Raw genomic sequence first — 15268 nt, 5'->3', positions numbered from 1 at the left:
TGCCAGCATTTTGTGTGTTGTTGTTTGAATTTCCAGCATCTGCAGATTCCCTCGTGTTTGGCCTGTATTGTGCTGTGGGTTTTCTATGTTTCTAACCAGCTTTCTGTTTTTAATTTAAATTGAAAGCAATAATCAGTCTGAAGTGAAAAGGACAGCTTTGCAGACAAACAGCACTGTCTACAGAGCTCAGGCTGCTGGTCCACAGACTGCTGAATGAAGTGACCATGAGATATTCTGGTCTGCATCAGCTAAGTACAAGACAAAGATGATGTTAATTGGCCTACATCAAACCAGGCGACTACAGCTAAGTTAATTTGCATCATTGTGATCGAGATCAAGGAAGGTTCCAGACCAAACCTATTTTGTCACTTAACACATTAAACATGGTCACAAATCAAACACGATCAATCAATAGTTGGAATATGTGTGTACTCAGAGAATCAGCCCTTATAACATTAATTTTGGGCGTCTGGTACTTCTGTCCTCAGAAACTCTTAGAATATCTGAGTGAATTACTTTGTCCCAGCAAAGATATCTGAAAGACATCACCTGCAAATAATGTCAACTAGTAGCAAAACAGTGTAAATATTAGAAAGCACTGGGGATTGCTAGAAATGACAAGAAGAATGAAAAGAAGACAGGGTGACAGTAAGAAGAACTGGAATTCATTCCACAAGCTTCAGTTTCTGTAACAGATAACTTGTTCATCAGCAACTCATTGGTAAGCTCTTTTAGTTCATAAAAAATGTACCTGTGTTTGGAGTTCCTTTGTAATGTATAGATCTTCTGGATATTGGAAAATTTCTATAAATCATGAGTTTTAAATGTGTATTAAGAACAGTATAAATATTAGGAAGCTTTGGGGATCGTTAGGAATGGCAAGGAGAATGACAGAAAGAAGAACTGGAAATCATTCCTCAATCTTTGGTCTCTGTGACAAATGACTCGTGCATCTGCAAATGTTTGCTAAGAACTATATCTTTAAACTTAAATGTGTATCATTACAAATAAAATAAACTGTGTTTAAACTACTTCATTAGCTGGAAATATCTCCTCCTTGGTAGTGAGTGGGGGACCCATCACTCAAATCATATGCATATGCTAGACTTCGCCACGGAAATGAGACAGGTAAGTAAGCTTTGAACAGTGGGTTGTCATAGGTGAGGGTACCTGTAGATACCTATATAGGATAAGGCTTAAAATCTCCTTTTGAGTTTAGGTCTTTGCTGACAGTGAGCCCAACGCCATCACAAGTTATGTCCTTTGTATCTTTGTTTATCGCTATCAGGTTTTTCATCAGCCTCCTTTACTCCAACAAAAACAAGTCTGGACTATCCAGTTCCTCCGCATTCATCCCAGACAATCATGCAGTCACATCCTTCCTACACTTTGGTGGCCAGAACTGCACTCTAGCTGCAGCCCCAATAATGTTTTATGACGTATTATAATCTGCCTGTCTTTACCGTATATTCTATGCCCTGGAAATGAAAGTAAGTATCCTGTATATTCTGCTTGTTTAGTCTGGAACTTTATGGCATAAACAATGAACTCACCAGTTTCAGGTAACGTGCTCCCACTCGGTCCCTTTCTCGCTCATTCTAATCTGCCCGAGCCCTCTCTCACACTCCCTTCTTTTCAACCCCACACCCCAGGTTCTGTCACTCAATTTCCTTCCCCTCCTGCCCACCATCTGCACACTGGTTCTCCTACACTGCCCTACTGTTCGCACGTAACCACCCACCCTCCTTTACCCACCTTATCACCTTCTTATCTTAATCTGCAGTCCACTTACCTCCACTTAGCACTTCAAAGCTCATGTTGCTCGATCCACCCTCCCTTCCCACCTGCCTCCACTACTAATCAACCCTTCCTCACCTGGATCCGCCTATCGCTTGCCAGTCTTACTGCTACCTCCCTTCTACTCTCCCACTGACCCAAAACCCCCATTTCTCTCCAGGACGCTGCCTGTCCCACTAAATTCCTCCACCTTTCTTTTTTGCTCCAGATCTGCAGTCTCTTACTCTGTGTGCTTTCTTCACCAGTTTTCCAGCTGTGCCGCCACCTTCAGGACTTTGTGCACCGAGTCTCCTGTCCCTCAAAGTCTAACAAAAGTTGATAATGCATTACGGTATAAGTTTTGTAACATATATAACTCGTGTTTGTGACTATTTCTTAATGTCTACAGCGAATGTTTTATCACCGTACTCAAACGTATTTTTAAAATTTGTTCTTGGGTTGTAGCTGACTTTGGAGGACCACTTTTATTGCTTTTCTGTATTCCTCGAGACACATCGTATGTATTTAACGATTAAATTGGAAAGAAAAACTTGCAAATATGTCGTACTTTTAACAATGATCTTATTATGTCCCAAATTGCTTTCCCGAGAGTTTTAATTTAACTTCTGAAAATATAGTCAGAGTAATACTGGGTTTCAAGACACTGATCCAACAGGTGCGGGATGTTGTTCGAGGTGATGGTGTTTTTCTAATTTCGCTGCTGCCCTTGGCGACAGAGGTTGCAGAGGAGCTTTGTTTATTGTATCTATGCATTGTTGCACACATTTTTATTTCCCTTCAAACAAAACATGAATGATAGTTGTTTCTAAGCATAACTTCGCAAAGCTGCAAATGACAAACCCGGACAATCACAGGGAAGATGCCCGTTGACTGACAGATAGAGATCCAATGAAACGATGCGCTCTGTGGTGAAGACCCGCCCCTCCCTCCGCCGGGCTGACCCTTTGCCCCCTGCAGGTCAGGGAGAGAGCGATACCCTTATTAGCATAATGGAAATCAGCCAATGGCGTGAGGGCCATGCAAATATGCGATGAAATGTGGATAGTGGATTGGTGGGTTGGGATGGACACATCCGGCCCATAGTTGTGGCCCCGCCCCTTCCCCTGAGTTTTGTGCTGGAACTGGTGAAAGAGACGGACTTCAGAGTGAGTTCGGGTGCAAATAGCAGTGATTCGGCGCATCGCCTGCAGGCAAAGGAAGCTACTGTGACCTGTGTAACTTCTTTGAACATAATGACTTTTGAAGAGCTCGCAGGGGATCAAAAAGCAGACAGGTAAAAATAATGCTACAAAACTAATCGATTGCATTTTTTAATTGTGAAAATAGAACAATGTTTGACGGATACAGATTTTCAGAGCGCAGAGCTGACCTTTGATTAGCATTGAGCGTCGATTTGGAATTTTCCCCTCATATTTGAATCATTTTTAGAAGATTTTTAAAAAATGTATATTCCCTTGCTGAACCTGAAACTATCAGCGATGAATCTAATTAATTTCTGACTTTTCTGACAGGATGGATGTAGTGGGGAAAGCTCTGGAAGAAGTTTTGTCCTCCGCGTTAGCGCAAGGCTGCATGACAGTCGGAGTGTACGAGGCAGCGAAACTCCTAAACGCGTAGGTGTCCATTTAAAAAAAACAAATTTGCCACACTGCTACTTTTATTGGCATTTTGTTAGGGATTACTTGTCGTTTGCTAAACGTCTTGATTTATATATTTTTTTCCTTTTCAACAGGGATCCTGACAATGTTGTTTTATGTTTGCTTGCCACGAATGAAGGGGATGACGTGGACGTAGCGTTGCAAATTCATTTTACTTTGATACAAGCTTTTTGTTGCGAAAATGACATTAACATCATGAGGGTGAACAATATGCATCGTTTGGCGGAGATCCTCGGCGGGACGGACGGGGCAGACGAACCCAAAGATCTCCATTGCATATTGGTTACAGTAAGTGTTACCCTTTTCCCGGTACAGCAGCCGAGACTAAACAGACAAGTGACAGAAATTCTAGTTTCAAACAGTGCAGTTTCTGAAGGAGATAAAACAAGGACCAACTCCTCGCCTTCGTATAAACTGTTTATGAATAACTCGTGCAAACCCCACTTGTTGCAGGTAAAACAACTCACAACAAAAGTCAGTCAGTCCTGACGAAGGGTCTCGACCCGAATCGTCAACAGTGCTTCTCCCTACAGATGCTGCCTGGCCTGCTGTGTTCCACCAGCATTTTGTGTGTGTTGTCTGAATTTCCAGCATCTGCAGATTTCCTCGTGTTCATAACGAAGGTGCTCAGATAGTTTTTTAAAATCTTTGCAGCAGGATGTAACCGAGTTGAGATATGTGTATCTCTAAAATTTTGCACCGATAGATGGCGTGTCATATATATAGGTGGAGATAATTCAGAGTATCGAAATGGAAATGAATCTAGTGACATAATTGTTAACGCCATATGGGTAATTTGTTTTTCTTTTAAATTTCAGAGTCAAATAGCACCATGGAAAGATGGAGCCTTGAACAAAGTCACTTGCTTTTGTAAAGAAAGCCGATACCTCGACCAGTGGGTCCCGATTATTAATTTGCCCGAACGTTGAAGATCTTTTAATGGACTTTAATCTCAAAGTTGGATTTAAGAAATTCATTCACTTACGCGGGGTAGCTCCGAACGTTTTCAGAATAGCCGCCCGAAAAGTTGGCGTTGGGACATTAAGGTTGACTTTTTTTTTCGCAGAGGGCGGGCTCTGTGTAATAATTGTCTCTGAAGCTGGACTATGACTCAGCTTCAGTTTGTGCCTGGAAATAGTAATGAGTAAGCAGACGGGAACTGAAGCAAAGCTTGAGCTGGTTTCAGTGCGGAGAGCGTAACAATTTCCGGAAGAATTGTGGGAGAATTACGACTTTTCATTTCGGGAAAAGAAATGTTTTTAAAAAAATGACAACTGGATGGATGGTGAACCGATGTCGTTGGTTTCATTTAGTTGTTCAGTAACAGCAAGGTGACAAAGAACTGAAAGCAAAGTTTTTAAAAATGCAGACCTTTGGTGTGTTAAAGAATTTATAGTATTTCAATTGCAAATATGATTTTCATGCTGCTGTTATAGTATGAAATTAAATAAGTTATTTTTGTGATTTATATCTGGAGTTTTTATTATTTATGTTTAACTGAAGTGAACAGCTATACTTAAAGTAAGTTCACTTTGATAATTTAGTATTCTTCCTTTTACCCTGTAAATGGATTTTAATTTGGTACAGTGGGAGCTTGTTTTGATTGGACACTGTCGCCACACAGTGCATTGGGACTGATTGCTGGTTTTAAAACACAAAAATACAACTGCAGATGCTGTGGATCAAAGAATACGTACACAAGGCTGGAAGAACTCAGCAGGTCAGGCAGCATCCATGAGAAAAGAGTTTTCTGCTGGTTTTAAATTGTACCTGTCTTTCTGTGCTAAAGGAAGATGCAGAGAGATAGAATTTGGGTTCTCAGGATGCCTGTAATCAGTATGAAATGGATCTGAGACTACATTTGCGCCGGGTAGCAGTTCTGAAGCATGTGCGTTATTTCTTAACCATTGCAGCTGTATCTCTAAAGACCATGACACTTGCAGGCACTTCCTGCACATAAACTGGCCTGTGGTTGGTCAGTTAGTAGAAATAACAAAAACTAAAAGGAAGATTGCATGTTGAACCTATTAACATGGATGGAAGTGATAAACCTTGAGGAACCCAACTATTAGTGAAGGAAAAAGTAACCCATTTAACCATCTTGAGGATTCTGTGACTGTAGTGAGAATTCCTGGTGGCGATGTTCAGTTAAGGACAAGAGTGCTCTGAGATATTTAAACATAGTCTATAGCGAGAGAGAAAGGTATTGCTAATATACCTACCTCTTATCACAGAGACCACCAGAGTGGTCGTCACCAGAATTTGATTCGGATTTCCAGGATCTGCGATTTACCTGTGTTTCTTTACACGTTGCCTGCCATCCCAACCATCAACACCCTAAACCAAAGCCGATTCCTGAACAGAAGTGATCGCGGGTAAATGTGTGAGGATAACCTATGTCCACAGAAAGAAATTACAGTTCAACAGTGAGGAAGGGAGAACGTAGATAAGGACTTGGTGCCACCCATCTCCTGATGCTATGGTTTTGGATGATACTGGTTAGGGGCTGCAGTAGATATATTTCAAGTGTAGAGCTTGGGAGAACACCAGGGGTAACAGTGCAGTGATAGGAAGTGAAAGCACTGATTGTGAATCTCTGGCAACGATTGAATAGATAAAACTTAAGTGAGTGTGCTTGCTTCTCGCCAGACAACAATAGAGAGTTATTGCAGGAAACAAAGGCTGGGGTCACGATAGCTTGAGGAGGGATAGCTTATCATTGCCGTAATCATATTGAATGCTGATAGTTTTGTTATGAGTTGTTTCAGTACTATGGCAGAAACAGAATTTCACTGTACAGATTAATACTTGCATCTCTGGTAAAAACTGGACATGGATTTGGTACATTGGAAGTTCAATCAGGGACCTTGGAGAAGAAAAGGAGTTTGGAGGCGGGGCACTCATTTGAAGGATGGAAAGACAAATGCTTTTTTGAGGGGAGAGGCCGAGGCGTAAGATCTACTGGAGAGAGAGAGATTTCAATTAAGGAGAGTGCAGTTAACAAGACCATGGAAGAGAGAAAAGCGGGTAGGAGCACCAGAGGGAGGCAATGGGCAGACAAGGAGATATGGGGTGAGATGGAAAAAGGGATGGGTTCTGGTGAAGAGGGTGGGAGGGGGCAATACTGGAAGTTCGAGAAATGCAACGCCTTGTATTCCGTCGGCAGCCTACAATCAGATGGCGTGAACATCAATTTCTCGAACTTCTGGTAATGCCCCCGACATCCTGCCCTTTTCCTGCACCAGTCCCCATTCCCTTTCTCCTCTCTCACCTTATCTCCTTGTCTGCCCATCACTTCCCTCTGGGGCTCTTCCCCTCTTTCTTCCAAGATTTCTATCCCACCTATCAGACTCCCCCTTATCCAGCCCTGTAACACTTTCAACAATCAACTTCTCAGCTATTTACTTCATCCCTCCCCCTCCTGGTTTCACCTATCACCTTGTGTTTCTATCTCCTCTCCACCACCTTTTAAATCTACTCCTCATCTTTTTTTTCTCCAGTCCTGCTGAAAGGTCTTGGCCTGAAACGTCAACTGCTTTTTTCCTTAGATGCCACCTGGCCTGCTGAGTTCCTCCAGTATTTTATGTGTGTTGCAAGGAAAGCTCTGTTTTCTTTGATGGAGGTGAGCACAGAAGAGGCAGGACAGAAGGGTTTAAGATGTTCTGCAGTAGGATAAAGGATGCTAGGAGTTATTTTTAAATGTGAATGATTGGAAGTAATGAGCAGTTTTTGTCAGGCCAGATCTTGCGTGCCTTTTGAAGTCTAGAGATATTTCACAGAGTATGACTTAACCAGTTATCTGTCAGGAGCATTCAAATTTGTGGACAGTAGCACGAAGACAAGGTGAGGGCTGTTCCTGGGAGCGTGTGCAGGCTGAACATAAGTATTCAGAAGAGATTAATTCAGGGTAGGAATATACTGTACACAACAAACTAGGTTAAATTGTTGCCCTTCTACCTAAATTCCTATCCAATGCCACAGGTGAATGGAATGTATTCTGAGTCATGTTTCCTGCATTTAAGTTTAGCATAGTTATCAGTTATTGCTCTCAGAAAGGACTAGGCTGGCAGTACATAATCAATGTAAAGTCCTACATTCCAGTTGATATATGTGTTAGCACATGCATACGAAGTGTCATAAATGTCAATCCCCAAGGAAGTTCTCCACCTTCTCAAATACAACCTGTATTCCACAGGCAGAGTCCATCCCAATTGTAAGCTTGCAAAAATTGAAATTCTTACTCCTGAATTACATCAGAAACACTTTAATACTTTGATATAAATACATAGCATGCAAGTATCATTATGTTGATTGTAAATAGGTTTTTGATTTTGATTTCTAAGGGAGCACTAGCAGTGGTGACAGCAGAACAGCAATGGCTGGAGTTTCTGGGAGCAATTTTTAAAGCGCAGAGTAAATAAGTTCCAAAGAAGTATTCTAAAGGTGGGATGATGCAACTGTAGTTGACACAGGAAGTCAAGAAACAGAAAAGCAGAAGAGAGGGCATATAATAGAGCAAAAATTAGTGGGAAGATGGAGGTTTGGGAAGCTTTTAAAAACCAACTGAAGGCAACTAAGGAGGAAAAAGATGACAATAGACAATAGGTGCAGGAGTAGGCCCTTCGGCCCTTTGAGCCAGCACCACCATTCACTGTGATCATCGTGGCTGATCATCCGCAATCAGTACCCTGTTCCTGCCTTCTCCCCATATCCCTGGACTGTACCATCTTTAAGAGCTCTATCTAACTCTTTCTTGAAAACATCCAGAGAACTGTCCTCCATTGCCTTCTGAGGCAGTCAGATTGATGAAATCAAAGGGGATACTAAAAAGAGTAAAAGAGAGGTGACTATGGTATTGGATCACTGGAAAGGTAGTAATGGGGTATAAGGAAATGGTGGACAAACTACATAAGCATTTTGCATCCACCACCACTGAGGAAGACAATAACAGTATGCCAGAAATTTGAGAATGGTGGGGCAAAAATAAGAGTAATTGCTATTACTGTGGAGAAGGTGCTTGGGAAGTTGAAAGGTGTGAATGTGGATAAGTCAACTGAATCAGATGGACTACCCCCTGGAGTTCTGAAAGAGGTGGCTGGGGAGATTGTGGAGCCATTGGTGGATGGAAGAATCGATAGATTCTGGAATGGTTTCGAAGGACCTTAAAATCGCAAATGTGACTCTGCTCTTCAAGAAGGAGGGAGGCAGAAAAAAGGAGATTGTAGCCTAGTTAGCTTAACTTAAGGGGTTGGCAAGATATTGGAGTCCATTATTAATGATGAGGCTTGGAGACACATCATAAAAGAAGATCAAAGTCAGCATGGTTTCCTCAAGGGAAAATCTTGTCTGATAAATCTGTTGGAATTCTTTGAGAAAATAACATGCAGGTAAACAAGGGAGAATTGGTTGATGTTGTGTATTTGGATTTTCAGAAGGCCTTTGATAAGGTGCTACACATGAGGCTGCTTAACAAGCTATGAGCCCATGGTATTACAGGAAAGATACTAGCATGGATAGCAGATTAGCTGATTGGCAGGAGGCAAAGAATGGGAATAAATGGAGCCTTTTCTGTTAGGCTACGAGTGATTTATGTCAATGATTTGGATGACAGAATTGATGACTTTGTGGCCAAGTTTGTGAACAATACAAAGGTAGGTGGAGGAAGCAGGGAGGCTGAAGAAGGACGTAGATTAGGAGAATGGGCAAAGAAGAGGTGGACGCAATAGTGTTGGGAAGTATTTGGTCATGCACCTTGGTAAACGAAATGGAAATGTACACCGTTTTCTAAATGGGCAGCAAATTCAAAAACCTGAGGTGCAACAGGATTTGGAAGTCCTCATGCCAGTTTCCCTGAAGTTTAACTTGCAGGTTGAGTCAGTGGTGAGGAAGGCAAATACAAAGTTAGCATTTGCTTCCAGAGGACTAGAACATAAAGGCAAAGATGTAAATTTGAGGCTGTAAAAGGAACTTGGAGTATTGTGAGCAGTTGTGGGCCCCTTATCCAAGAAAGGATATGCTGAAGGTTCAGAGGAGATTCATGAGAATGATTCTGGGAATGAAAGGGTTAATATACGAGGTGTGTTTGATGGCTCTGGGCCTGTACTCATTGGAGTTTAAAAGAATGAGCGAGGAATCTCATTGAAACCTATTGAATGCTGAAAGGCCTAGACAGTGTATGTGGAGAGGATATTTCCTATGGTGGGTGAGTCTGGACCAGAGGGCACAACCTCATAATAAAGGGAGATCATTTAGTACAGAGATGAGGCATAATTTCTTTAGCCAGAGGATGACGAATATGTGGAATTTTTTGCCACAGGCAGCTGTAGAGGCCAGGTCATTGGGTGTATTTAAGGTGGAGGTTGATACATTTTTGATCAGTCAGGGCACAGGAGGTTATGGAGAGAAGGCAGGAGAATAGGGTTGAGAAGCAAAATAGATCAGCCATGGTGAAATATCAGAACAGACTCAATGGGCTGAATGGCCTAATCCTGCTCCTAAATTTTATGGTCTTATTCAAAGATTCAAAGTACATTTAATATCAAAGAATGTATAATTTATGCAACCTTGAGATTTGTCTGCTAACAAGCAGCCAGAAAGCAAGAAACCTGGAAGACCCCAATTTTTAAAAATAAAGACCAACAGACAATGCGCAGTGGAAGAGAAAAAAAAACACACCATGCAAACAACAGAAGCAAGCAACAGCATTCCGAAGCAAACTGAGTCCTTAGTTCCGAATCTCAGAACAGGCCCAAAGCCTCAGTCTCAGTCTATCATATTAGAGGGGCAAATCGCCGCAAAACACACAGACACAAAGCACAGCCGCCGGGCAGTCTCAGAGCTTCAGTGCGAAATTGGCCCAACCCTCGTCTCTGGTCCTGGGGCTCTGCCTTTCCAGTCTATTTGGGCTGGCATTTAAATTGTATCAAACAGCAGATCATGCCTCCCATTAATATCTGGGCCCGCCACAGCAAAATGCTCTGGGCCTAGGCCATGCCACTCAGCCCGAAGCGGTTCTTGACCATTCCAAATCCACTCAGTGCTTAGATCGATCCAGTCTCCCACTCAGGTTAGTCAATCGGGCATCGAAGCTCCTCTGCTGTGACTCCTCCTCTCCGAATCATTCACTCCAACACCACCTGCATTGATTTTGCAACACACCATTAAGGCTCATCCCTCACACTTGCTTCACTTAGCTCACCTCTTCCTTGTTCACAGTGATAGTTTACCACTGTTTATGTAAACAAAGGTGTTATTAATAATTTCTTCCCTTTCAAACTACCGGTAAGCTGTTGCTTGCCTTAATTAGCGCCACCTATTAAGTACGTATTATTTAAATCTTATATTTATATAATAAATATATTATATATACATTATGTCCTAAAAGACTTGACAGCCAATAAACCTGTCAGGGGTGCTTTAACTTTTTTTTTGGGGATCTCTCTATGCAACAGTGACAACTGCTTACTAACTTCCTCCTTTCTCAGTCCAGAATGCAAATATTCTTGTTATGTGGAATAGTGGATTTATAGTATTTAGCAAACTATGTTTGTTTATCAATGTAATTAGCCACTCTACACTGGGGAGATGAAGTACAGATTGAGTGATCACTTTATGGACCGGCTCTATTCAGTCTACATATTACCCTGAGCTTCAAGTCACTCAGCCTTTGACTTCTCTGTCCTCGCTAATATTGTTACAACAAAGCAAGGAACACTGTGTAGGGACTGAATTCTCTCAGCTCTGTATGAAAAAAGATATAAGCCGTTTGGAGGAAATGACTTTTAAACACATAAGAACACAAAGAAATAAGCAGAAATAATCCATTCAGATCTATTGACCATTTGACTGTTCAGAAATGGCAAACATGAACTTTCTATTGGACACTTCCTGTCTTGAGCATCCTTTTGATCCCTGATATCTTTTGAGGGACACATAACAACATCACTCTGAACTCAATATTCTCTGTCCTTGTAGAACCTGTTATTGGTATTCAAAGGACAACTTGTTTTTATTACCATGGTGATCACCTAAGAGTCAACAAGATAAGGAAAGTACTTTTGCCTTCATCATATACCTCTCGACAGCACTAAAGCTAAATACCAACACCTCAACTTCTAGCCTCTCTCATGATCTTTTCCCTGAGCTGTGCTGCCTCTAGAGCCATGATTCCCCACCCCGAATATCACTGCTGTTCACTCCCTCACAGCTCCATATCGCCCCAACATCTCTTTGTCTACATCCCTGATTTCATAACCAAGTCCAATGGTCTGTCCTCCATCTCCAATACTTCCCACCATTCAAATGCTAATCAGGTCCATCCACCTTCCCCTGTCATGCCTTCCTGCTGGATTATGGACCTTCAGGCGCCCGAGGTTTTACCAGCCACAGGCTCATGTTGGTTGTAGACCTCCCAAGCTCAGTTTCAGAAGAGGAAGGTAAGACTACACATTTCTGACTACAGGAATAATCACAATAACTCATAGCCAAGGCTTTGACCCTCTACTACAGTTGATACAACAAAAATGGGAATTTTTCCACCAAATCCTGGCATTCCAGTACACTGGCAATTTGAAAAAATCCAGAAGATCTGCATTTCCTGGATTTTATTTTGTATTTCCAGTGCGTACTCTACATTTCTCTGGTAATTCCAGATAAATGCTCTGCATTGCAAGTTTTCAGTTTTGTTTCCCATAATCCTCATTCACGTTACTCTATCTCCCCTTTTATCATTTAATCTCTCCTGTTTTCCACTTCTCCTTTGTTCTCTCTATCATCCTCTTACTCTGCATCGCAAAACTGATTTCTGAGTTTTTCTTTTCAGTTCTGATGAAAAGTCATTGATCTGAGTGAGCCATTAACTCAGCTTTTCTGCACTGATGTAGTCTGACCTCCTGAGTACTTCCAGAAATCTTCATTCCCCTTTTTGGTTCAAATAACTTTACTTTCTTCAGCTCTGTTACCAAAGGTTCAGTATATAAGAACATTCAAGAATACCACCCCACCTAATTCTGGTTTGCCAGTGGAGAAGATTGGAGTAGATCCTGTACTTCACTTACTTTGTGATTCAGAATTGTTTTGTATCATTTCCAGCACACAGGAATAAAGGAAAATGAAATAATTGTTACTCCAGATCCAATGCAGCACAAAGAAACACAATAATAAAAAAAAAGAATAAATACATTGGATGGCTTATATGATTATATGTGTGTACATAAAATGACGCTAGGTACAGGAGTGTTTGTACATAAGGTGACTCTGACAGGAAATGTTAAAGTCATGGTGGAGGGGTGGGGGTGTGGTGGGTGGAGGTGTTGATCAGCCGTACTGCTTGGGGAAAGTACTTGTTTTTGAATCTAATGGTCCTGGCGTGGATGTTTCATAGCCTCCTCTCCGATGGAGTGGGATAAACAGTCCACGAGCTGCTTGGATAGGCTCCTTCTTGATGCTGCTGGACTTTATCTGACACTTTTCCGTATACATGTCCTTGATGACGAGTATGCTGGAGCTGGTGAGGCGTTAGGCAGTTTTGACTACCCACTGCAGATCCTTCTTGCAGAACCTTCTTGCCTGCTGCAGAGCAGTTTCCACACCCCATACAGATATGCAGCATGTTAGAATGCTTTCTACTACATATCTGTAGAAGGTCACAAGTATTAATGAGCATGGGCCAGTTCTCGTCAGCATCCTCAAAGAGGAGAGGCTCTGCTGAGCTTTTTGATTGTATTGGATGTGTTCCGGGACCATGAGAGGTTGTGTGAGATTTTGAAGCTGCTCACACTTTCCACTGCTGTGCTGTTGATGTAAGGAGGGGTTCGAGCAGTGTGTGAGTTCTCCAGAAATCAATGACCATCTCCTTTGTCTTGTTGATACTGGGCAAGAGGTAATGTGCCTGGCCCCAGAGCTCAGATTGCTTTACCTCCTCTCTGCAGGCTGTCTCATTGTTGGTGGCGATGAGCCCCACCACTGTCATGTTATTGGTGAACTTGACAATGTGAGTTTAGCCATGCAGTCACAGGTGAGCAGTGGGCCCAGCACACAGACCTGTTGGTGATGATGGGAGGGAGGAGCAATTATGGATCCTGAATATCTGAGGTCTGTTATGAAGGGCAACACCCAGTTGCACAGTGGTGTACTTAGACTGAGGAGAAAGGGTTTGTACACTAATGTTTATGGGACAATAGTGTTGAATGCTGAACTGAAACTCAGAAACAGCATTTTGTCATAAGTGTCTTTATTTTTTAGGGCTATCAGGGCCAGGTGCATGACAGAAGTTATGGCATCTGCCGTTGAGCAGTTCTGTTCGTAATCATATTGGTGAGTGTCCAGTGTGACAGGAATGGAAGTTTTGATGTGTACCATTACCAGCTCTTCAAAGCACTTCATGATGATTGAAGTTAGTGTCACTGGGTGGAAGTCGTGTAGTTCTGAAGTTGTCAAATTCTTTGGTACCGGGATGATGGTGGCTGATTTGAAGCATATGGAGGCAGATGCCCCAATTGAAGGTGTAGTGAGCTGGTAGGCACACTCTGTGAGTACTCAGCTTAGGATGTTGTCTGACCCTGCAATCTCTGCAGAGTCCTTCTCACGTTTGCTACTGTTGCTGACAGTGGCTGCTCCCCTGCAAGGAGGGTAGCTTTTGTGGCTGGCATTGTGATGCATGCTTCAAAGAATACATAAAAGCTGTTTAGAGCACTGAGGAGTGTGGCATCACCGGTGCAGTTGATGCTGTTTTCCCTTGCATAGTCAGTAATGCCCTTGATACCCAGCCACATATGCCAGGGATTGCTATTTGAACAAGCGTTCCTGAATTCTTTTGTGCATAGGCAGTCTTTGCCCTCTTGATGACTAAGATGAGGTTTCTCCTGGCTGGTCGGAGAACTGTCTGACTCCAGACTTGAAGGCAATGCCTTGGGCTTTTAATAGGGAGTGTATCTCTGTGTTCAGCCAGGGCTTCTGGTTGGGCTGTGAGGTGGCTGTTCTTGAGGCACCGACATCTGTGTATGATGTAGCCAGTGTCAGGTGAGTCACATCCCTCAAGGTCTGCATCTTCTCCATTTGTGGCCAAGTGGGAGTTGCAGTAAGGCAAAGATTAGTCAAGGCTATCCTGGGGCAGTTGTAGTCAGTGAGACCTTGGGAGACACCTCTGCTTATTACAGATCAGATAGCCTGGGTTGACAGCGATGGAGTCAAACCAGATAAGTGAGACCTCTGTAGTGACACTTCTCCAGAAATGCCTTCCCAACATAGTGGTGCCAGAGACAGTAGAAATAACAGAATGATGTGAAACATACCCAATATCTAAGGCTCTATTGTCTTTACTGGCTTCAAAATATTATCAGTTGTCCGCTTGAAGTTTTGATTGACTTTAACACCTCTAATGTGAATGGCAATTGGTCTTGCGAGTAAGCAATTAAAACATGTAGAATTTACAATGATCACTATCTGTAACTGATAAGTTAATTCTGTATAAAATAGTTTACTGTTCAGAACAGTGTGGGTGACAGGAGCCCACACTGTTCCCCTTGCACACAAGTAAAATAAAAACAAATGCATGAGTCCTAAGTTTGTGTGTTCTGGGACCATTTATTTTAGTTATTTTATTCTATTGTTGACGATAACAGTTAGTCCAACAGCAGCCTCCTTGACTTCATATCCGATTCCCATTTTCCATGATTCCTTAGAGCCTAAATTCTATCAATCTCAGCACTGACACACATAGCCCTGAAGCTGAGAATGCCAAAGGTTTTCACCCCTCTCAAAACATGTTTTTCCATATCTAAATCTTAAAACATTGACATCTTATCTTGTGCCTA

At 42.2% G+C, this 15268-nt stretch overlaps 1 protein-coding gene across 1 annotated transcript; it reads left to right on the top strand.

Annotated features, from left to right (window-relative positions):
• The first annotated feature begins 2912 nt into the window (after positions 1 to 2912).
• Positions 2913 to 4923, top strand: LOC132401589 (growth arrest and DNA damage-inducible protein GADD45 alpha-like). Its single transcript, XM_059983607.1, has 4 exons — positions 2913 to 3070; positions 3309 to 3410; positions 3530 to 3743; positions 4274 to 4923. The coding sequence occupies exons 1-4, from the start codon at positions 3030 to 3032 to the stop codon at positions 4382 to 4384; spliced, it is 468 nt and encodes a 155-aa protein (XP_059839590.1). The 5' UTR covers positions 2913 to 3029; the 3' UTR covers positions 4385 to 4923.
• Positions 4924 to 15268: the final 10345 nt, after the last annotated feature.

The sequence above is a fragment of the Hypanus sabinus genome, chromosome 11 (assembly GCF_030144855.1).
Source record: "Hypanus sabinus isolate sHypSab1 chromosome 11, sHypSab1.hap1, whole genome shotgun sequence".
NCBI classification, from domain to species: domain Eukaryota; kingdom Metazoa; phylum Chordata; class Chondrichthyes; order Myliobatiformes; family Dasyatidae; genus Hypanus; species Hypanus sabinus.
The sequence above is the reverse complement of the archived record's forward strand: the minus strand, read 5'-3'. Positions and strand labels throughout refer to the sequence as shown.

Coding starts and splice junctions, on each gene's coding strand:
- LOC132401589 (XM_059983607.1), top strand. CDS start 3,030: ATGACTTTTGAAGAGCTCGCAGGGGATCAAAAAGCAGACAG. Junction 3,071..3,308: donor GGGGATCAAAAAGCAGACAG/GTAAAAATAATG, acceptor CTTTTCTGACAG/GATGGATGTAGTGGGGAAAG. Junction 3,411..3,529: donor GCAGCGAAACTCCTAAACGC/GTAGGTGTCCAT, acceptor CCTTTTCAACAG/GGATCCTGACAATGTTGTTT.